This window comes from Sycon ciliatum, chromosome 8, assembly GCF_964019385.1.
Source record: "Sycon ciliatum chromosome 8, ocSycCili1.1, whole genome shotgun sequence".
Taxonomy (NCBI): Eukaryota; Metazoa; Porifera; class Calcarea; order Leucosolenida; family Sycettidae; genus Sycon; species Sycon ciliatum.
Window position 1 is genome coordinate 25,999,911 of NC_088650.1, and position 23,855 is coordinate 26,023,765.

Genomic DNA, 23,855 nt, shown 5'->3' on the forward strand with positions numbered 1-23,855 from the left:
AATGTAACAACTCCTCCACAAACGCTTCTACAACTGACGTCTTCTTCATCCCCAGATAGGCGTTAGCCTTTGGGTAATCCTGAAATAAAGATTATTATTATTATCCTGGTTTTTTTTTCCTCTTGGTGGTTTTGGATAAGAGTTGAAAAGTCCAAAAGGTCAACTGATGACCTTTGCATTACTTGGTATGATTGGATTTTAGCGGATGATGTCGTTATGCAGCTGGAGAGCGAATTCGACAGGAAGAAGGTAAAGGCCTTGCTTTGCGGTTCACACCTTCACTTCAGTATCATTCCAGTATGGCTTTCACATGTCACTGCGGTGTGGAACTTACAGGAGTTATACCCCTGTTTCAGCACCTGAGGCGGTGCGTCAAGCGCCGCCTCTTTCTTATAATATATTGTGACAAATGGTAAGTGTGCAGTGCTCCTAGTATGGCTTTCACATGTCACTGCGGTGTGGAACTTACAGGAGTTATACCCCTGTTTCAGCACCTGAGGCGGTGCGTCAAGCGCCGCCTCTTTCTTATAATATATTGTGACAAATGGTAAGTGTGCAGTGCTCCTAGCTCTCTCCCCCAACAAAAGAGCTCTATGACACTGTGCTTTCTGCGGTTTCTTTCGTTTTTACAGTGGAGAAAGGCTGGTGGGAGGCCAGGCCGTGGCCGCACACCTGGCGGGTGCGGCCCATCGAACCCGTTACTGGGAGGGCCGGCAAGTCGGGCTGCTGTTGCAGTCCGACTACCGGGACGCCATGGAGCGTATCCGGACCCTGTAAGTAAGCACTGCTCTGTCTACATGTATACTTATCCCCCTCGTTATAGCGATACTTACTTGTTTCGTATCCTCTTGTCTCACCCTGCTTCCGTATTCGTGACACTAATAGTGTTTGTGTGCGCTCATGCTTGGTTTTACAGATGATGATGATGTATGTATGAAGGTCTGGAGCTAGCTGCCGTCTTCGGGATGTGCCATTTGTTTTCAAAATTATTTGTAAGTACTTGTAACAGGCGTAGTGTAGTAACTGTGTATGCAGTGTAGTAACAGTGTGTAGTGTTTTGTGATGGTCCTGAGCGGTCGTAATGTGTTTTGTGATGGTCCTGAGCAGTCGTAATGTGTTGGGCTACTGAAGTACACTGCATGAAGGGGTATGCGTGGGTGCTTCGACATATAGAGGACTTTCCAATGAGTCATACCGTGCGGCCTATGAGGATTCGGGCCAAAGATCATCGAGTTCACCACCGATCACCGGACTTGAAACGGAGCTTGGGTGGCAAAAAAAGAAGACTGCACTGGAAAGAAACAGTGTTTTTCGAAAGAAGTTCCATTTTGCATACTGTAGTTTGAGAATACCAAAGGGCTGCTCGCGATCGGATGTTCCCACACCTGGATCGTCTTTGAGTTGTTATCGTTTTCCCTACGATGGAGAACGACGGAACCAGTGGATGACGGACACACGACTCGAGAACTTCGCTCCTTATGCAAATACTTCGAAGTACACGAATATTGTTCCATCCCTTCGTTGGCGAAGAGAAAAGTCATGATCATCCCTGTCACCCCAGTACGTATCGAATTAACTAACTAACTTGTTCAGCTCATTTGTGGCAGCACCAGTAAAGGCGGAAACACGAAGATGATTCCGAACACTATCAACTTACTTAGTTTGTTGGGGTGCAAGGTATAGCTGGAGTTTGATGATTGATAGTGCTGATGCTGATGGTAATGACTAATGTACCCAGCTCTATTATGCACGTGCCTCTACATGACTGGTGGTGCTAGCTATAGTCTAGTACTGGCCCTGGGTGCAACTCCGGCATTATCTCTTCCATGCGAGTGTGTATGCTTCATGTTCTGCACAAAGTGTATTTCCTTTGTCATGGATAAAATAATACCGGTACTCTGATCGACCTACTTGCACAATCTTCTTCTGCTTCCCACTTGGTTGCTGCGCTGTGCAGTTCTTCATCTGCTGAGGCACATACTAGTATACCTCATCTTCTGTCTTTCTGGACAACTAGGTACATGTATTCAGCTTCTTGATCTTCTTGTGGTGAGGATCATCTTGATCTTACTTCTTGTGTAACTCTTGCAAAGGCAGTAATGGAGGACACTCTACCGGTAATCAGCAACTGCTTATGGAGAATGCCAGGTCGAGGGACGACCAGGAAAAAACAATTGCTGTATTGGATGTGCATTCATCAGCGTGTTTTAGGATCAGGACAACTAAGTTCGCCACTACACCAACTTTTTGGCTACATAGGACCAATGATGATGATGGCCGTGTTTGACTTTGTCAGCTTTCGTGCTACCAGCCACCGCATGTCAACATTGTCATACTCGTAGTGACGTACTGATAAGGAAGAAAAAACCCACACACGCACGCACACACACGCACACACACACACACATGGATACACTGACAGGCATGCAAAGCAAGAGAGACAGAGAGAGAGTCAGGCAGCGAAAGAGAAGTGAGACTACTTGTAGGTTATGGGCACGGTGCTCCAATTTCTGCCCAGCTGAAGTAAAATCCATGTACACTATTTTCGTGTAGTGTTCATTGATGGTGCCAGCCACTGGTGAGTGACCCAGTGGTGTAGGTGTTGACATTCAGCACACATCACATTTCAGTCTCCAACGTAAATTCAGTCAAAACAACACTGCACTGCAGCAACATGGGAGCATGCTTCTCCCAGGCCCACCATGCAAGTGCAGTGTGCGCCAAAAAACAATTCCAGGTAATTCAGCAGCTACCCAAGGATGGACAGGTTCGGCAAAAACACTCTGCGAGTGCCTGACGTTTGCAAACGAATTTCGTTGACAGTTGTTGTTTCTTCCTTCGATTGGGCAAGACACGATAATGTGCCAACCCAGTCAGCAATGAGACACATACATTTGTATCCATCAGGGCTATTGTAAGACTTTAGAGAGTCCTTTGCATATGTGCTGGGGACATTCACTAAATATTTAGAGAGGCCTGGATACCCAACGCAGGGGGATTGGCTGAAAGGTCTTCGTCCATAGGTAAATATGGATCAATGTACTGGGCCCACGGATTCTGTCAATCTTCTCGCGGCAACGCCTCTTCAAGGCTGGAATAAACAGTAGAGTAACTGCGGCTAGTAATCCTCGCGACTTACCGAAACTATTCACCACATCAAAGAAAAGCAAAAGTGCTTCACCACTGCGACGGCCTGCAACATCATTTTCAACCGTACACCGAACAACACATTTGATTCTCTTTTTGCCACCCAAGCACATTTTACCGTAGGACACGGACTTGTCTTATGGGTGATCTTTGGGTGGACACCGGGAAGGCGCCAAAAAGGTGATGTAATGGAAAGTCCTCTATTCTCGTGCCTCCTAAACCCTAGATACGTGTATAGCACTATAACCTAGATGTGTGTGTGTGTGTGTGTGTGCCCGCGCATGCGTGCGTGTGCGTGCATTGTGTTCTCTTCTACAGACTCATCCAAGTCCATTTAAATAAAAGTGCATTATAGTAAACAGTATTGTGTTTTGTTACAGTGAATATGTGGGGAATGGTGGATATGCCTTAGTGTGACTGGATACCCGCGGGTTGTGACTCTTTGCTGGTCACTCTGGATTCTCCAGTATAGATTCGATGCAGTGCAGAGGGGATTTGTGGTGCGTAGCAACACTGCTTCACTGTGACACCCCTTCAATAATTGTTTTAATGCATGATACTCCGGGCGTAGCCGGTTGATTCTAACTGTATCCTGATCACCGAAGGATGTACCCATTCATGTTGCCTGATGATTGCGTAAGCATGAAACTTAAAGTAGCAGCAAACAAGCCTTGATTGTCCTTGTTGTTCTGTTGTGTATCCTGATCAAAATAGAAATTTGCATCTAATGGACCTGCATGGACAGTAGGCATTTCCCTAATCGGCCGGGCGAAAAATTCGCCGAAAACAGTGGTTTTGAAGAAATTACCCATCTTTTCGCCGAATTTTCAAAAATTCGCATGTTGAATTCCCCGAAAACCGAAGCTTCAGTGCTTCAACAGGGTGTATGCTTATTTATTTATTTATTTATTCAACATCTCCTGGCCCGTCCGAAGACTGCCAATAAACATGAGAGGTCAGGTGATAGCCAACCACGGCAAGCTAAAATGTAAATGTACATGACGTAATGGGAGCGGTGACTTCAAGTACTATGTTGAGCCGAATTCTGATCTTGGAGCTCATAATATGGCCGAATTTGAACATTCTCGATCGAAAAGCCGATTAGGTATGCTCTGCATGGGCAACTTGTCAATCAGTGCACATCTACGATGTGCGAATAAAACGAATGCAAGGAACGTGAACTTGTTTGCTGCACATCTACGAAGTGCGAATCAGGGAGTAGTATAATGACACGTGTACTAGTACACCTTGTGTTGCACTGCGTCTTTTCCACACGCATAGGACCACTGAAGGTCACACGCTCCGCGTGCGTATGCACGCATGCGCAATATGTCACTGCACATCTACGATGTGCAAATCAGGGAATAGTACGTATTTTACTACTCCCCGGTGCGAATGCACCGAACGTGCACAAGTGCACGTTCGCCACGGAAAAGAACATGATGACATTTATGGCATGCCAGGGGTCAAAGGTCAAACTCTGGGGAGTTCCGGGGCCAGACCAAACGCGCCCGACACAGTGTGCCTTGTTTAACCCAAAGGTCAAAGGTCAAACCCTGGGGGAAGTCCCGGGGCCAGACCCAGCACGACCGACACAGTGTGCCTTATTTGGCCCAAAGGTCAAAGGTCAAAAAGTGTGCCAGAACCTGCCCCGCACTTACTACTCACCTGGAACGACCCCTTAAACGCTGTCGCGGCGACTATCCCGTACGAGCAGCGGGTGCGCAATATCGAACATGCCTCCTTCGTCCCAGCCGTCCTGTCCACCACTGGGGGCATGAGCAGATGCGCCACTGCATTCTACAAGAGAATTGCTAGTCTGCTAGCTGAGAAGACCGCCGAGCCCTACAGCAACGTGATGGCCAACCTCCGCTGCCGCTTGAGCTTTGCATTATTGCGTGCCAGCGTCATGTGCCTCCGTGGGGCTCGCAGCACATTCACAGCTCACCTCACTGCTGATCCTGTCTCTGCTGAGGTTGTTGTTGCAGAAGCTGGCGTTGCCCGTTTTTGATATTATGGGCATGTGTTCCTGTGGAGAAGGCGGAGAGCCGGAACGCAAACAATAATTATTACTTTATCATTTTGGTTATCTTTTGTATTTTCATGACATGATTGTATGGGTTTATTAATTTTGCCCGTACAAGAGGCTTCGTAGCGGAAAAAAAAAAAAAAAAAAAAAAAAAAAAAAAAAAAAACTATCCCGTACGCGAAATAGTTGAGAACTGCTGACGTGGACCTTTTGCACCTGGAACGGCCCCGTAAACGCTGTCGTGTCGGCGGAGTGAATGTGCAGGGTACTAGGGTGAAAAGAATTGCTGCAAAGACGTCCCCTCTACTAGGCTCTAGGCCTTTGCCTTTGGAGACATCGTCGGCGAACTGAATGCGCAGGGCGAAAAGAATTGCTGCAAAGACGTCCGCTCTAGGCCTTTGGAGACATCGTGGGAACTCCTTCCGGTACTATACAAACTGCTGACGTGGCCGTGGACATGTACTTGGAGAGTCATGGTGGGACTTCATGTACATGGATACATGGTGGGAATTCCTTCCGGCACCCCCGTACCGCAAAGCCAACGGTGGGGAAGGAGAAGTGCAGACGTGCAGGAAGACGAACGAGGAGGAACCAGGACGAGCGAGCAATGGCAGGACTAGCTGGACCGTAAGTAATAGCTGAATTGTGCATGACAACTTGACATCCATGCGGCACTCGCCACTTGCCACTGCATATTTCTTGTCCACTAACAATGTCTCTCCTCTGCCCCCTGTGTGTCCACGGCCCTGTTGCTGAATTGGCCCGATGAATCGAATGTCTTCCGCAACTGGAACGGCCCCGTGAACGCTGTCGCGTCGGCGACTGAATGCGCAGGAGGGAAAATATTGCTGCGAAGACGTCTCCTCTAGACGACGGTAAGGCACCCCATTGATATGTTGCCAGTGTGTGCCAGGGTATCGCGCGATGGTGAATGAGGAATGATGAAGGGTACGGTGGGACTGTAGACCTGTTACCTTCTACTAACACGTTATCAGGTGGAGAGTGTCTTGTACTCACGTTATCAGGTCGAGGGCGTATAGACCTTATTCGATAAACGTCACAATCACGTGAACCGGGGTCCCGGGATCCAGGGAGTGGCAAGAGATCTGCGCTCAGTGCACAGTGGACTCTGTGTGCGAACATAGGAGTAGATAAATACCGGTATTTTACTACTCTTTCGTACAAACTGGGCCTTTCTTGCCACTCGTTTCTCGTACGCGTGCCCTAGCTTATGACAAATCCCTGGAGGCGAGTCCAAAAGTCACGTTATCGAATAAGGTCTATTGTAGTCACTCTCTCTATTACTCTATTCCTGCACTTCATTACGTTTAAGGTGTACGTATAACTTCTCAAAAAAATGTAATGGTCTACAGTCGTGTCGGAAGGGTACGGTGGGACTGTAGACATGTTACCTTCTAACACGTTATCAGGTGGAGAGTGTCTTGTACTCACGTTATCACTATATCAGGTCGAGAGCGTATTGTAGTCACTCTCTCTATTCCTGTACTTCATTACGTTTCAGGTGTACGTATAACTTTTCCAAAAAATTTAATGGTTCACGGCTTTAGATAGAGAGCGTATTGCACCCACTGTCTAGTCTCTGTAGTGCATTGGGATTTTGTTGATCGAACATGAAATGGATACACAGACAAAGCCAGGCCAAGTACATGGCGAGATGTCGCCAGAAGAACGTCTTCAGGTAGAGAGCGTATTGCACCCACTGTCTAGTCGATTTTGTGGATCGCACATGAAATGGATACACAGACAAAGCAGGCCAAGTACATGAGAGAGTGGACGATGTGCAGATCGACACGGCCTGCGGGTACTTCATTAAAGTTACCCGTGACATAACTAGGATAAAAGTTAATCACTGCAAAAACATTGCCAAGTATGTGAGCACTTTGGACTTGACAGAAGAGTGCACGGGCGACGTTGACGAAACATACTGCGGTGACTGTCACTATCATGACAGCAGGGCACATCGCACGCAGCATCGCAGATCTTGTCGAATTGCGCATCATAATATTGCAAAATTGCTCCTGTGCATGCAAGTGGATTTCATTGCACTTCTCAGTTTGGGAAATGCTCGATTATGACAATTCTCCGTGTGAGTGCACTAGCCCTGAACAGACATGTAGGTGAACCGTTTGTGGTGTCTCATAGCCTACCTCACGACCTTCTGCTTCCTTTCTTCATCACTTGTATCTTGCAGGTATATCATCCCGTGACGACCACATTGAAGTCTGAATTTGAAGTGTGAAGATGCTTCAGCAACCACATCGTACTTTTCCATTGCTTTCATTGTGCTTCTACTGTGCATGTGTGTAACTTGTGGGGTAAACATGTGATGACATTGTATGCTGGCGACACGGTCAGATGTTCATGCGTCTAACGTACACCTGCATGTTATGCATTGAAAAGGGTTTGCCACTTGCGATCCTGGGACGAGTATCAGGTCCGCTTTGTCCTGTGTGGGCTGTATCAGATTGCTGTTCACTTCTCTATCTGTTGGATATGTGACTTTCTGCAAGTTTCTGGTGTATGATGGCCACGTCCTTGCTTGTCACTTTGTATGATATTACATTCTGTATTCGCTGCTTCCATGGCATGGTCTGCAAACTGCAATCCTTGGGCAAATGTCATGTTTGCTATGTTGTGCTTTGGCCGTCAGCTTGTCTACACGCTGTAGTTGAATTATTTTTGTTTCACAACTGACTTCCTCAAGTACGGTGGCCACTGCTTTGCATGGCATTATACATGAAGAATTTCCTGTTTGTGTCGTGTGCATGTGCGTATGTGTGCGTGGCCACGTGTGTGTGCCGTGTGTACATACATGTTTGTGTATCTGTGTGCGGGGTAGCGAGGCGGGGAGGGCTGGTATGTATCAGTGTGTTATTGCAGTCGCATGGCTACATACAGTACATCGCGCGCGTGGTCAACATGTTTACCTTCGGGGTTGGGGTGGGGAGGGAACGGAAAAAGAGCTGAAATTATCCATATAAAAATCGCTCTGTGAGCGGTTCTGAAAAACCTTTACTGGTACTGCCCCGTCGTAAAAGTAAGAAATTAGAACTGGCCCATTGTCCCCCCAAATGCGAACTGATCCACCTAAATCGCGAATGACGGGACCCGAACGCACCAGTAGCACGAGGTTCCTACCTGTGGATGCAGATGGGGACGTTGGTCCGGACCATAGGCCATGTACTGTACTAGCGGTAGGCTTCCCTATCAAAATAATAAATTCTATTGCTACTACTGGTGTTACCCTATGATAATTGCCGTGATCCTGTGCCCTCCCGACCTCGTGCTACTGGTGCGTTCGGGTCCCGTCATTCGCGATTTAGGTGGATCAGTTCGCATTTGGGGGGACAATGGGCCAGTTCTAATTTCTTACTTTTACGACGGGGCAGTACCAGTAAAGGTTTTTCAGAACCGCTCACAGAGCGATTTTTATATGGATAATTTTATTTATGGCTCAACATCCGAGTTTCAAATAATAATAATAATAATTATCACTCCCTTAGTATTGACTCACATAGATTTTTGCCATACCTAAGCAGTCAAATATTCCTTCATATTCCACTCCTTAGGGCTACCGTAAAGTCGCGGATAAAAGCCGGGTTTGCATACAAGCACATCGCGGATAGAAGCCTGAAAATCAAACGGGTCAATGCATATACACTCAAACGCCTCTTATCCGGACGCCTCAGATACGGGCACGTCTCTCTACCGGCCACCCTCAGCTTGAGTTCCTATGGCAAAAATGCTTCGAATTTGGGGGGTTGAACTTTTTTTCTTCCGAATGCACAAGTGCTTATTTGTCACTCCCAACCTGTGTAATCCACACATTTTTATCCATGGATTATTTTTGTAACCTGAACAGGTGCAATATGCGCCAAAAAAACTTCTTCAAAAATGATAATGATACATGGTAGATGAGTTATCCCGAGATAAGGGCAAATCTGAGATACGGGCAGTGCCCGGTCCCAAGGTGCCCGGATAAGTTACGTCTGAGTGTAAGCCTGTCGCGCGTAGAAGCCTGGCTTCTATGCAAGCGCGGATCGGGTAGGTCAAGAGTGCATGCGCTATGTAGATCTACAGTGCATAGTAAAACTGCCGCCATACCGGTAGTCAGTGGTAAATCTACGCGTGTCGCGCGTAGAAGCCTGGCTTCTATGCAAGCCCGGATCGGCCGATGTGCATACAAGCCTGGCAAAAATATCAGTGTTGCATATAAGCATGGTTTGCATACAAGCCTGGTTTGCATTGAAGCCTGATGCAGAAAGCGGCTTATGTGCTTATAAGCCCGGCTTTTATCCGCGACTTTACGGTATATTGACTGCCTATATTTGACTGCTTAGGGGTTGCGCAGTTGAACGGTGCCTAGTGCAGTATTGTCACTGCATGAGTACGAGTAGGCCGTGGTGCAACGGTTGTGCAATCATAAAACCGGGATTCATGAGGTTATCGTTCTGGAATTTGAAATACGGACTGTTTGTCGTGATAAATCTAATATTGACTTTGTACTTGGTCAGTATAGGAAATAAAAACCTCGTAAAAGACCTCGGCTTTTATTTCCTATATTGACCTCGTACTCAGTCAATATTAGATACGTATTCCTGCATATTTCACTCCCTTTAAAAGGCTATTGACTGCTTATTTTGACTTCTTACTATTTTTAGGGGTTGCGCAGTTGAACGGTGCCTTTTTTTTTTTTTTTTTTTTTTTTTACTATGTTCACACTCCCAGCTCGAAAATAATAAAGAAAGACAATGGATACTGAGACTAGGACGAACGTGACAACTATTGAGCAGGGGCTGCACCGAGACGCAGCAGTGATGGTGGGGCATTGATGGCTCTGCCGACCTGAGGTCTCGGCATCACGGCCAAAAACACGCACCAAAAACAAAAGATAGAGCTGTACGAGTCAGCAAAATGAAAAGAAAGGAAGGGTTAACATCAGCGAGTGTGCGGGAGAAACTGTGAGGGCTGTTACTGAGAGGAGCATCATCATGGCTGATCATGGCGAGTCGGTTGTCTGAGCCAGTTGTGGTGCATAGATAGGGATAGAGGAGAACGACGAGAGCATCATCATAGCGAGTCGACTGCCCAGAGCCAGTTTGTGCTTCGCAGATGGCGATAAACATTAGTTTTGAATGCTTGCATTCCCTTGCTGTGGGGAGGCTGGGACAGAAGAGCGGCGGGGAGGGAGTTCCAGTCACTAATACTGCAGTGTGGGAACGAGCGCTTTAATGCCAGCGGGACAGATGCAAGCAGCTGGTGTTGGAGCTGGTGGTCATGGCCAATGCCGCTACCATGCTCGCTGCGAGTTCTGGGGCTGGATGAGGGGAAATGGCGCGGTGGCAAAACAGAGAGCAGCTGCGGAGGGCCAGGCAGGTAATGCAGCTTGTATAGGCAGGCAAGTGAGGCAACAGTACGACGGATGGCCAGGCTAGGTAATAGTGCACCTGGACCGATGATTCCTAGTGCAGTCACTGCACGAGTACGTGGTGGTGCACCGGTTGTGCAATCATAAAACCGGGATTCATGAGGTTATCGTTCTGGAATTTGAAATCCGGACTGTTTGTCGTGATAAATCTAATATTGACTTCGTACTTGGTCAGTATAGGAAATAAAACCTCGTAAAAGACCTCGGCTTCGCCTCGGTCTTTTACTCGGCTTTTATTATATTGACCTCGTACTCCAGAACTAAATATTGCGATAGAGCTTTCGGCCATATTTTCAATTCATTGCATTCCATCACAACCACGCGCTCTTCAGCCGAACCATACACTGATACAGACACCAGCAAGGACACTTCCGTTGAGAGATTGCTTCACGCCTCTAGACAGCTGTTTCGCTCCCTGTCGGAGCTCATAGGTAGAGGATCATAATGATGATAATGGAGGAATGATCATTCTTATACACCAGAAATGGCGCAAGTGCGCGCTTTCCACATAATTATATCAATGACAGTTGTCTAAAGTCCCTAGGCTGCTTACAGTGCTCCATTGGCCCGTCGGGGCCGGGGAGGTGGCGGTCCGGGCTGGGTTCGGCGGGGCGCGGGAATGGTGAGCACTCCCCAGGGCTCATGGCTCACGCGCTTTGGCGGATCTTGGCTTCTGTCGCCGGTTTTCCGATGCCTTGGCGGGTGTGGTAGTCACCCCCTTGCCTGGCGTGAGTGATTCCCACAACACAATTCCCATCAACATTTTTACCACCCTAGGACACAATTTGATGTGTAACAATGCAGCACAAATCTGTACTGATGTGTTGCCAGAAAATCGCGCTGTTTCTCTACCCTGGCTATGCTCTATACTCTCAACATCTTTTTCCTCTTATAATCACGCTGATTTTGTCATCCCTTTTCCTCGCGCTACTGAAATGTACCTCCATCACCTTTGCCCCCTTCTCCACTTCTCCGTATATATATTCTAGTGATTGTTAGTCTTGGTCATATGCTGTCTGATGAAGTGTTCTGACACGAAACTCGGAGTAACAGCGGAATGAGACTTGTTTGATTCATTGCTGTGTAATATCTGTATATCAATGACACTGTTGTGAATTGCAGCAGAAATCCAAGAGAGCTCGATACCGGGAAGGTAGAGCCGTGACAGACTAGTCAGAACAACAGATGGCTTGATCAGTCACAACTTAAAGTTTCATGCCATCTCAGGCACTCATCAGGTGATATGAACATCAAGAAAAACAACCCACTATTTAAAGCCCAGTATGGCGGGACAAGGATAACAGAAAGCGCTAGGGGCGCTATCAACTCATATCCGATTCAGTGTCATAGCCAGTAAGGATCGCGGTACTAAGGTGATAAAGGATAAAGGTGATAAAACTGAGCTGGCCTAGCTAGTGAGTTCCGCGGTGCAAAGATGATGATGGTGACAAGGCGGCAGAGAGCTATCAACTGGCCCTACTGCCTGGAGGCAGGGTGCCGAGAAGATCATGTTATCGGTGTTGACAGCATGAATTTATTTTGATGTCGACATTTGGATATCAACTCCGACCGCTTGTTGAGGCTCGATCTCCTGTCGGCAGTGATTATTCTCGCCTTCTCCTCGAGGCACAGGCTGCATCTTTTTGTTATGTTGCTGTAGGCCTTGGCCTTCTGGACCACTCGCCACTTGATGTCGTGCGTCTTGCCATTATCTTTTAATTCCCACACATGCTTTGAGAGGCCCGTGGATTTGCGGTATCCAGGAAGCTTGATGGATGTCTTGTGGTTCCCGTATCGAAGCTTGAATGGAGGCTCCGTACTGCCAATGTAGGTTTTGGGCCCATCGCTGTGGCCATCACTCGACACCTCCGCCGCGTAGACTATGCTGGTTGCTTGGCACGCTCCGTTGAGAGGGCACTGGTCCTTGCGACGGCAGTTGCACGGCTTGTCCGGTTCCTGGACGCACAATTGACGCTTATTGTGGCCACTGATAATGTGGGCCATATTCGGCAAACAGGAGTAGCTCACCTTCACATTGAAGCGGTTGAAGATTTTGTTCATTTTGGACCCCTTAGGAAAATGCTTGTCGATCAGCCGGAGGAAGGTGCCGGCGATGTTGGTCCGGACACTCTTGGAGTATGGCGGGTTAAACCACACCACATTCCGTTTCCTTTTTCTTTTTTGCTTGCTGCCGTTCATTGCAGCAGGTGGCGTTGGGTCAATGTACTTGATGTTGGCAGGTAATCCGCTGTGCACGTCGATGAGGCCGGAATTGGACTTTACAGAGACGACGGCCTTGCCGTGCTGAAAAATGCACCAGGGCCAGTTGCCGACCGCACGAGGAAGTCCATTATCGAAGTATTCAAGCAGTATGATCTAAAAATCACTATCGACGTTAATCTTTCGACAGTGAATTTCCTAGACGTCACGCTCAGCCTCGACACCGGGAAATTCCAGCCGTATCGTAAACCTGGAGACGCACCTCTCTACGTCAACGCATGTCCAATCACCCACCATCCATACTACGGAACATCCCTCATATGATCGCTCGACGTGTCTCAAGCATATCTGCCGACAGCGGCGTATTCGCCGATGCTGCCCCTGCATATCGCAATGCATTAGCGGCCAGCGGATTACCTGCCAACATCAAGTACATTGACCCAACGCCACCTGCTGCAATGAACGGCAGCAAGCAAAAAAGAAAAAGGAAACGGAATGTGGTGTGGTTTAACCCGCCATACTCCAAGAGTGTCCGGACCAACATCGCCGGCACCTTCCTCCGGCTGATCGACAAGCATTTTCCTAAGGGGTCCAAAATGAACAAAATCTTCAACCGCTTCAATGTGAAGGTGAGCCGGACAAGCCGTGCAACTGCCGTCGCAAGGACCAGTGCCCTCTCAACGGAGCGTGCCAAGCAACCAGCATAGTCTACGCGGCGGAGGTGTCGAGTGATGGCCACAGCGATGGGCCCAAAACCTACATTGGCAGTACGGAGCCTCCATTCAAGCCTCGATACGGGAACCACAAGACATCCATCAAGCTTCCTGGATACCGCAAATCCACGGGCCTCTCAAAGCATGTGTGGGAATTAAAAGATAATGGCAAGACGCACGACATCAAGTGGCGAGTGGTCCAGAAGGCCAAGGCCTACAGCAACATAACAAAAAGATGCAGCCTGTGCCTCGAGGAGAAGGCGAGAATAATCACTGCCGACAGGAGATCGAGCCTCAACAAGCGGTCGGAGTTGATATCCAAATGTCGACATCAAAATAAATTCATGCTGTCAACACCGATAACATGATCTTCTCGGCACCCTGCCTCCAGGCAGTAGGGCCAGTTGATAGCTCTCTGCCGCCTTGTCACCATCATCATCTTTGCACCGCGGAACTCACTAGCTAGGCCAGCTCAGTTTTATCACCTTTATCCTTTATCACCTTAGTACCGCGATCCTTACTGGCTATGACACTGAATCGGATATTGATGTGTATCTATATTCATTACGTCATAGTTGTACTGCATGCACGCACACACACAGATTAGTTGAGTGTGCTTCTTTTTCCTGTTGTTCTTTCTCATGACATGTTTTGTTTCTGTTCCCAAGTCTTCACGAATAAATAGTAACGTATCATGGCGCAGTGAACTTGTTCTTTCCTGTGTCCGTGCCTTGTGTCCGCACCTTGTAGTGTTTGCACGGGCCCAGTTGTTTTTTCCGTATGAAGTAGTAGTTTCCGCGATCGAAACTCTGTCTCACTGACAGTTGAATTATTTTAGTAGTGTATTTGTTCGTACTCGTGGACGAGTGACTAATCGTAATGGAACAATCACAGGACGATACCGGATTTGACCTGTCCTCCGCGACCGAGCGACAGCAGGAATCTCAAATGGGTGTCCTGATGAAATTTATGGAGCAGCAGATGCGTGCAGCTGAGGCTCGTGATAAGGCGATGCAAGATCTGTTCAAGAATGTTCAGAGCAGGTCGCTATCACCATCGCAGCCTCAGTTCACTCCGCAGCCCTCAGCACCAGCTCAGTCCACCTCGCAGACCTCAGCACCACGGCCAGTGAACAGTGTGTCCTGCCCACACTTATTGTCGTCTGCGACGCTGGCTGATTTTCACTCCTTCGTTGAAAGCTGGAGAGATTTTAGTGTTTGCCAGCATTTGGCCAGCCAGGCTCGTGAGGCCAGAGTGGCAACACTCCGTCAGTGTTTCGATGAGGAGCTGCGACGTTTTATCCGAGAGGATATTATTTGCATACCAGCTTCAGCTGACGTTGACCTGATGCTGGAGCGCATTCAGGCGTATATCAGACGGCAACGTAACCCACTGTTGGACCGCATAGAGTTTTACCAGCGTGTCCAGCAAGCTGGAGAATCATTTGATGCGTTTTACACAGCCCTGTGTGAACTACAAAGTGCATGCGACTTCTTGTCACACAGCCTATGTGGAACGTGTGATGCTCGCTGCTGTGCGCAGTGCAAAGGCCTCGGCCGTACCCTCAAGGAGGAATCTCTGCGCGACCGCGTCGTCATTGGTGTGCGGAACGATGAGACGCGACACAAGTTGCTCGCAACTCATGGTCTCACGCTTGACCAGGCTGTCACCCTCTGTCGGACGGAGGAAGCAGCATACCACACCAAGGCACACATGCCCAGTCCTGGCCTCCAGGCAAGTGCTGCCAAGCAGTCGGCGTACAAGCAGCAGAAACGTCACAAGCCAGCTGACTCTAAGTCAAGTGCGACCAAGTCCACTTGTCCAAATTGTGGTCGTTCTGACCACACGAAATCTGTATGTCCTGCCAAGGGCAAGAAGTGCAACTCCTGTCATGGCATTGGGCATTTTCAGCGAATGTGCAAGAGCCAGAAACAGCCGAAGACTAGCTCTGCTGCCAAGCTTGGACAGCTGAAGCTACAGCGTGCGTCTCGCGTGGACCGTCGCACAGTACCTGTTTCGACCATGCTGCAAACAGAGGATCAGCCATCCCAACTGTCCTGGACACCAGACACAGGCAGCGACGTTGATGCCATTGGTGAGGAGCACCTCACGCAGATCGGTGGGTTCGTCGAGAACTTAGATGACGACCACGACTGTGTGCAGGCTGTGACCGGTGAGCCGCTACGCAACCTGGGCAAAATACGTGCGACTCTACGAGTCGGTGAGACGCAGCATGAAACCGTCATCCATGTGTACAAGGGTCTACACGATGCCCTGCTCTCTCATACCTCATTGCGTGCGCTGAAGTTTCTCCCACCTGATTGGCCAGTCCAATTCACCGCTGAACACGAGGGTGCATCTTCACCCAAGATCTGTGCAGCTGTTTCGTCATGCGCTCATCCTAGTGATGCTGAGTTAGCGCGGACACGTGAGCAGCTCCTGCAAGAGTTCGCTGACGTTTTCTCGGATTCCGGTCTGAAGCCAATGGAAGGTCCGCCAATGGAAATTGAGCTACAGCATGATTCTAAGCCTTCCTGTGTGTACACTGCTCGACCAATACCGTATGCGTTCCGTGACCAGATCAAGACGCAGCTCGACGGCATGGTCAGCGACGGGATTATTGAACCAGTGACGGAGCCCAGTGAATGGTGCCATCCGATTGTCATAGTAGACAAGAAGGGCAGCACTGAGAAGCGCCTCACAGTTGACTTCAAGCGGCTGAATGACCAAGTCCGTCGTCCCGCGCATCCCGTACATACGGCACGTGACGTTGTCTCTGGAGTTGGCTCTGCTAAGTTCTTTACGAAGCTCGATGCAAGGCACGGCTACTGGCAGATTCCTCTCAGTGACACTGCTCAGGAATTCACCACGTTTATCACCCCGTACGGCAGATATCGTTATCTACGGAACCCGCAGGGTCTAATATCTGCTGGGGATGAGTTCAACCGGCGCACTGATGCTGCGTTCTCTGCCATCCCGCGTCTCGGCAAGGTAGTCGATGATTGCCTAGCGTACGACGACGACTTTCTGTCGCATGTCAGCCACGTGCGCGAGATTCTGCTCTGCGCCAGGGAGCATGGTATCACGTTCAGCCCCGCCAAGTTTGTGTTCGGTACGCAACGTATCCATTTCTGCGGCTACAACGTCACGCCTGATGGCTGGGTCGTCGACGATGATAAGACGTCCGGTATTCGCCAGTTTCCAGTACCCGCCAACAGAACCGATCTCCGTTCGTTCCTCGGTCTAGTGAACCAATGTGGCGAGTTCACTCCACATCTAGCCGAGTTGACCAATCCTCTGCGTGGCCTGCTCAAGACCTCCCGTGAGTTCATGTGGGACGCTAGCCACACTGCAGCGTTTGAACGGACGCAGGAAGCTCTCTTGTCCCCTCCGGTTCTCGCTTTCTATCAAGTTGGTCAAGACCTCCGGCTTGAAACCGATGCATCCGCTCTAAGAGGTCTCGGATTCGTGCTTTGGCAAAAGCAGAATGATCAGTGGCGTATTATTCAGTGTGGATCCCGCTACCTGTCTGATGCTGAAACACGTTATGCTGTCATCGAGTTGGAAATGCTCGCTGTAGTATGGGCCGTGCGCAAATGCCGCATCTACCTGTCTGGTGCGCCATTTGAAGTAGTCACCGACCACAAGCCCCTGATTCCGATCATCAACTCATATTCGTTGGATCAGATCGAGAACCCGCGTCTTCTACGATTACGCCTCAAGCTCCAAGCCTATCAGCTGCAGGCATCTTGGCGAAAAGGTTCTGAAAATGCCTTCGCCGATGCGCTGTCCCGGAATCCTGTTGGCATTCCTTCCACCACTGATGAGCTTGGTGAAGCCCCGTCGCTTCATTGCCGCAGCATTCAGATCTGCATGGTGCACTCGGACACTGAGCCGAATGCGAATCTCAAGGTTGCAGAGCTGCGGGAAGCTGCAGCTGCAGATGCCACGTACCAGTCATTGATTGAGTGTATCTTGACTGGATTCCCTGATCGCCAGCAGAAGTTGCCTGCTCCGTTACGTGCGTACTGGAATGGACGTGAGCATCTCTCCGTCGACCATGGCATTGTGATGAAGGGCAACCGCATTGTTGTTCCTGAATCATGGCGTGCTCAGGTATTGCACAACCTCCACGCTTCACACCAAGGCCTAGTGCGTACTAAGTCTCGTGCGCGTCAGCTTGTATACTGGTCCGGTATCACCAAGGACATTGATACACTCGTTCGTTCTTGTCCTGCTTGCCGCGAACACCAGTCGTCCCAGCCAGCTGAGCCCCTGCTGAACGACCGCACCCCGACACTACCGTTTGAATGTGCATCTGCCGATTTGTTCACTTGTCAAGGTCACGACTTCCTTGTGTATGCAGATCGTTTGACCGGTTGGCCCTGTGTCGCGCGTACTGGCCGCACCACCTCATCGCATGACGTGATACTAGCATTCCGTCGCTGGTTCTCTGATGTTGGTGTTCCTGCTGTGCTGTGTACAGATGGTGGTCCCCAGTTCTCCTCGCATAAGTTTGCTGAGTTTTGTAAGCGCTGGCAGGTAAACCATGTCATGTCCTCTCCCCACTACCCGCAGAGTAATGGGCACGCCGAAGCTGCTGTCAAAGCCATGAAGCGTCTTATCACCAAGACAACCGTGAATGGCAATCTTGACACAGATGACTTCCGCCGAGGGCTACTGGAATGGCGAAACACACCTGGCTCCTCTGGTCAGAGCCCCGCTGAGCTCCTATATGGCCGCTCTCTCCAGTCATTCGTCATTGCACATTGGAAGGAGTTTGATTCATCCTGGCTCTCCAAAGCGACGACACGTGATGAGACTGCCATGCCATCCGACGATTCCGTCACAGACAAGTCGTCAACTCGTCGCTCGTTGCCGCAGCTCCGCCTCGGCACCCACGTGGATGTTCAGCATCCGCGCACCAAGCAGTGGTCTATTCGTGGGGTCATTGTTGCTGTCGGTAATCATCGGGACTACCTAGTGAAGTTGCCGAGTGGTCGCATTTATTGGCGGAACCGCAGATTCCTGCGTCCGTATCGCCCACTTGTGCCTGCACCGCTTGTTGTCCAACCGGCTGCTGCTGACGCCTCTTCCCCGCCGCCGCCGTCCCGCCGCAGCGCACGTCAGCGCAAGCCACCCCAGCGTTTAAACATTGGTTCGCATCATGGACAGTCCTATGATTGACACTCTTGATCACTAATGTCAATTTCTGCTGTCTCTGCTTTGTTGTTTTCATTCTTCATTTTGTTTTATTTATGATAGATGTTGCTGTCACAGGTTTCGCAACATCTCGAAGGGGCGTGATGTGTATCTATATTCATTACGTCATAGTTGTACTGCATGCACGCACACACACAGATTAGTTGAGTGTGCTTCTTTTTCCTGTTGTTCTTTCTCATGACATGTTTTGTTTCTGTTCCCAAGTCTTCACGAATAAATAGTAACGTATCAGATATGAGTTGATAGCGCCCCTAGCGCTTTCTGTTATCCTTGTCCCGCCATACTGGGCTTTAAATAGTGGGTTATTTTTCTTGATGTTCATATCACCTGATGAGTGCCTGAGATGGCATGAAACTTTAAGTTGTGACTGATCAAGCCATCTGTTGTTCTGACTAGTGTGTATATCAATGACATATGGCTCCAATCTGCCATGGGCCTGTGCGTGCCCGTTTCCCATTCAGTTGCGGGGCGGGGGCGCTTTGCTTGCAAGGGTGCTGTATTATGGAATGCCCTCCCCAGCGACATCCGTGCCATCCATCACGCTCAGCAGTTTCGCACGCAGGTAATCCCCTATACTTGTGCCCTGTAGATGCTGAAGACAAGCGAAATCTTTACCGACGGACACGAAGAGTCGGCGAAGAAAGAAGGAGAGATGACAAGACGAGTCGGTGAAGAAGGAAGGAGAAAAGCAAGACACATCTGCAACATCTTTGTTTGATCAAACTGAGCTGAGCTGCTGATACGAAGCGTCGACCAAGCATCCCTGACTGGAGTGAATGCCCCAGCTGGCCTCTCGTTTGTCAATGGTTGCTACTAGACCTGTTAGTATCACACTCACGACTACAACTTACTTACAAGTTTCCTGGTGTGCATCAGGGAGTCGTAAAATATACGGTATTTTACGACTCCCTTTTACGCCTCCCTGGTGTGCATCGACATCGGCATCAGTGGGGCCTCCCGCTGTCGATCCTGTTGACGGGCGGACAGGTCGGTGTGAATCCTGAACGGCAACTGAGCCTGTAGCGTTGGGGGATCTCGGCGGTGAGTCTCGCCTCGCCTGCATACATGGACATTGCAACATAACAATTATCAACATACATGTACTTTCCATTGGCATCAGTATTCCGCGTAAGATTTTCGTCGCCTGTGTGGTGTGTTTCTCCACCAATGAGCGCGTACTATGATTATTAATTTATCGCTGTTCTCACACTTTACCATTTTAGCAGCTTGCATAATTATGTCATTGATATAATTCTGTGGAAAGCGCGCACTTGCGCCATTTCTGGTGTATAAGAATGATCATTCCTCCATTATCATCATTGTCATCCTCTACTGATGAGCTCCGACAGGGAGCGAAACAGCTGTCTAGAGGCGTGGAGTAATATTATTATCTCTCAACGGAAGTGTCCTTGCTGGTGTCTGTATGGTTCGGCTGAAGAGCGCGTGACCTCGTACTCAGTCAATATTACATGTAGATACATAATATGTACTGGTACTAATGGAGACGTTCCTTTATTGGAGACTGTTCCATTATTATTTCAACCTCGCATTTCAGAGGCTTGTGGCCATGCCAAATTCATGTCAGACACACACGGTCATTTCAGGGGTTTTTTCGCCGGTACAGATAATGAATTTACATAGTGTGCTTATAAATATAATGGAGACTGAGCACTTTATTCTTTGAATGCCGCCCCAAGGGCAAGGTGTTCTATTATTGGAGACGTGCTATTATTGGAGACTGTGCTTATAAGTTATATTAGAGATAATACGGTACGTAGCTGTGCTGGAACTGCTCTATTTCGCCGCCACTATTTACCATTAGTATTACTTTACTATTACCACTAGTACTAGTACTACTAGTACTAGGCTAGCCATAATTATGCATAATGTCTCACCCCACAACTAATTCACAAGTCTACAAAATAAAAATAAAACTGCACTTCTTTGGCTTCGTCACCATGGTCACTGCCCAGTGAGTGTACACTGCAGACTGTACTAGTGCAGCCTGGCCATGTGAGTCGCTAACTCAGTAACTGACAGTCTTGACACTTCCAGAATCCAGACACGATGGCCAAGCCGGCCCAGCCTGAACAGACACACCTGAAAGTGAAAAATGGAAAAAACTGATTCACCAACAAACAAGGTAACAAAGCAAACAGTGCTTGGGCGAGCTTAGCCAGGCACGTAGATCTACTCATTTTGTGTCCACGTGGCCCTCGGTGCTAGCGTGTGTCGCGTTAGGGCAGGACTTGCCAGCTGGTAGTGCCATGGACGGCTTCTTGGGACCATTTTCCACCAGTGGCGACGTGAAATAGCCTGGCGGAGTAGCGGGCTTTCGCCGGATCCCATCACATTCTAGCGCTGTCAAGCAGAACTGAAGGTAGGGAGTTGAGCCATCGTGCTGCACGTGTGAGGCGATGGTTGCCAAGAATTATGATAATCAACCAGGGCGATGTGCATGCTGATGAGAGAGGAGATAGTGGCACTGCTGATGGTGGCCAACTCCGGACTGGGTTCTTTCAACTTCTTTGGCTGTTGAATAGTGTAGGATTTGTCACGCTCTACATGTGGATACCGCTAGCTTGTGTTCTCCCACACTGGGCCATACCTGAGCGGAGAAACGGAAAAAATTCTGTCTGAAAATCTCAGAAACACAGCTGGAGTGGAGCATAGTATTTTAATAAGTTTTCATCAAAATACAGTGTAATAGCCTTATCACACGATGGTTTATGCTCACGATTGCACGATGCTATGGTTCTACGATGCGCGGCAAGACACTTCACACGTCGACTAGCTTTGCAGACACAGCGCATACAACAAAGACACGATTGTAGCAAGCCAGTTCATGACTTGCAGACACAGCGCATACAAATTACAAGCACGTTCATGAAATGCGAAATCAAAAACGCACAGCCAGCCAGGGGGTCAGGGTGTTGCGTGCTACAATCTCGCGGGCTACGAGCCGACGACTCAGATTTCAAATAAATCGATGATCACCCTGGTGATCCTGTCGCACAGCCGAGAATCCGTGACATTCTCCCGTCGTGTGAAAGGGCTATTAACATGTATTCGTAAGTTATATTCACTGGTTTGAGGGGAAAGACTGCACACTCAGACATTTCACCACGACAGCTTCAAGAAGAGCAGCAGGCATCGGCGCACAAACCTCTCATAGGAATGGTACTCAACCAAAATAACAAGTATTGTACCATAACGTGCCTTATGGAGAATTTCTCAGAGATCATAATCCTGTCCCTCCAGGAAATCGCGATTCCACGGATGCAACAAATATCGCGATTTTGGCCCAAACCCGCGATTTTCAGCAAAATACGCGATTTCCCGCGTTTTCTGTTGTTTTCTGCACTATATCTCACTTTTTTATGCACTTTTCACGCAGTTCTTTCCATGATCCTGTAGGTTATTTGCACAGTACGACTCCCGAGTAGATATACGATGCAACAAATTTCGTGATTTGACCCAAATCCGCAATTTTCTGCAAATAATTCCGCAAATTCCTGGCAAGTTCTGCATGTGTCCGCACTTTTCGTCGCATTTTTTGTTACTTTCTACCGCAATTTCTTGCGCCAGTTTTCGAGAGTTTTTTCCGCAAATTCCCGCAGGGACAGATAATCATGAAAATTAATATCAATGGAAACAGTACGGCAGGTTGAAGCCATACGTCAACGTACATCCTGACCTGTGTAAAAACGACCACCTGCCTTTGGAGACCCGTTTTCTCCACACCATGGATAGTGACTTGACACCGTTTTTTGACATTTATTGAGAAAACTAGTACGAGACAAACTCCACAGTCTGCGATGTTAATTAGCGAGGCTTTTTTTGCACTGTTCTTATGAGTCCGCAAACCCGTAATTATGGACAATGAGCTCTGAGCATGTGTCTCGTTCTTGGATTGTACTCGTATGGAAGTGTGAACGGTCTCTGCTGCGTGCTTCTAGCAAATGCGTTGGCCTGTAACTCACCATTCACTGTGCAGTCAGTCCTGCTACATCAATACTACAGAAATCAACTTAATGTCTATTCATGTACTGGGCTTTGCAAGCCATTGCGGCACAAGTGCACTTGCCCAGGGTACATGGCACTATGTGCTGGAGTTTTCCTGCTTTACTTCCTGTGCGCTGCATCTGGTGGAAGCGGCAGAGGAACAGAAAATTGTTCTTCTGTCGATCGCGTTGCCAGCTGTGTAGTCAACATTCCCTGCGTGAACATCTCTGCCCTTGGTGTGTTTGTGTGCAGACTGTCGTTTGTACGGCATGCACGTGCTGAGTGCCTTGGACCCTTTCTGCAACATGAGTATGTGTTGTGCAAAGCCCTGATCAGCCACACCCAAGCAACCAAACTGTTCCAAACAGTGTGGGATAAGATAGTTGAAAAAAAGTTACAAAAATGTTATTAATTTTGTGCGTGTATACAGATAGGCCCAAAGGCGGTACTTGACGATACCAGCGTGTTATCTGTTGTGATTATGTGCAGGACCTGCCACCATGTCGGTCAAGGTTGCGGTGCGTGTACGCCCGCTGAACAGCCGAGAAAAGCAGTCAGGATCACAGACGTCTGTCATGATGACTGGGAATCAAACGTGGCTCTACCCAACCGGGAAGCCTTCGGCGGAGTTGTCCCAGCCTTCAGCCAGACTTGAGGAGGGTACGAAGAAGTTTACGTTTGACCATTCGGTAAGGCCCTGCGAAGGAAATACGTTTGTGGTGCCTGTGTAATGCCAGTCAACAGGCTCATGATGTCACCTATGGGATGATGTCAGTAATCTCAGAGCTTCATGTATGTCCATGGTTTGAGGGAAAGATGCAAATGGGAAAAGTCTGAATAAAAAATGACTGTCTCCACCAGGACTCGAATCAGGGACCTTCGCTTGAGGCCAGTATGTCAATGAAACTTTAATTTTGGAGGTGTAAATGAGAATTTGGACAAAGTTTACAACAGACTTGAACTGGATTAGAAGCACTGCAATGTGTACAATTGAACTGTTGAACTCTGGAAAAGAAAGAAAGTATTACCAAAGTTACAAGGTTCCATTGAAGTAATAACGCTGGATTTT

The 23,855-nt window shown here is 48.6% G+C and overlaps 2 protein-coding genes and 1 long non-coding RNA gene across 3 annotated transcripts in view; all 3 read left to right on the forward strand.

The window, feature by feature from the left end:
• Positions 1-283: 283 nt before the first annotated feature.
• Positions 284-1,154, forward strand: LOC135823382 (uncharacterized). Its single transcript, XR_010554689.1, has 3 exons — positions 284-547; positions 633-773; positions 917-1,154. It is a non-coding gene; the product is annotated as an uncharacterized LOC135823382 (long non-coding RNA).
• Positions 1,155-14,437: 13,283 nt separating this feature from the next.
• Positions 14,438-18,745, forward strand: LOC135823661 (uncharacterized protein K02A2.6-like). Its single transcript, XM_065336510.1, has one exon. It carries the CDS (start codon positions 14,438-14,440, stop codon positions 18,743-18,745), a length of 4,308 nt encoding a protein of 1,435 aa, XP_065192582.1.
• Positions 18,746-20,893: 2,148 nt separating this feature from the next.
• Positions 20,894-23,855, forward strand: part of LOC135822500 (kinesin-like protein KIF16B) — a 27,889-nt gene continuing 24,927 nt past the window's right edge. Inside the window, exons 1-2 of the mRNA XM_065335281.1 lie at positions 20,894-21,161; positions 23,276-23,475. Of these exons, the coding sequence (XP_065191353.1) occupies positions 23,287-23,475 (189 nt within the window). The 5' untranslated portion in view covers positions 20,894-21,161; positions 23,276-23,286. The remainder of the gene's footprint in view (positions 21,162-23,275; positions 23,476-23,855) is intronic.

What these genes read in the sequence shown, in the direction of transcription:
- LOC135823661 (XM_065336510.1), top strand. Translation starts at nt 14,438, where the DNA reads ATGGAACAATCACAGGACGATACCGGATTTGACCTGTCCTCCGCGACC.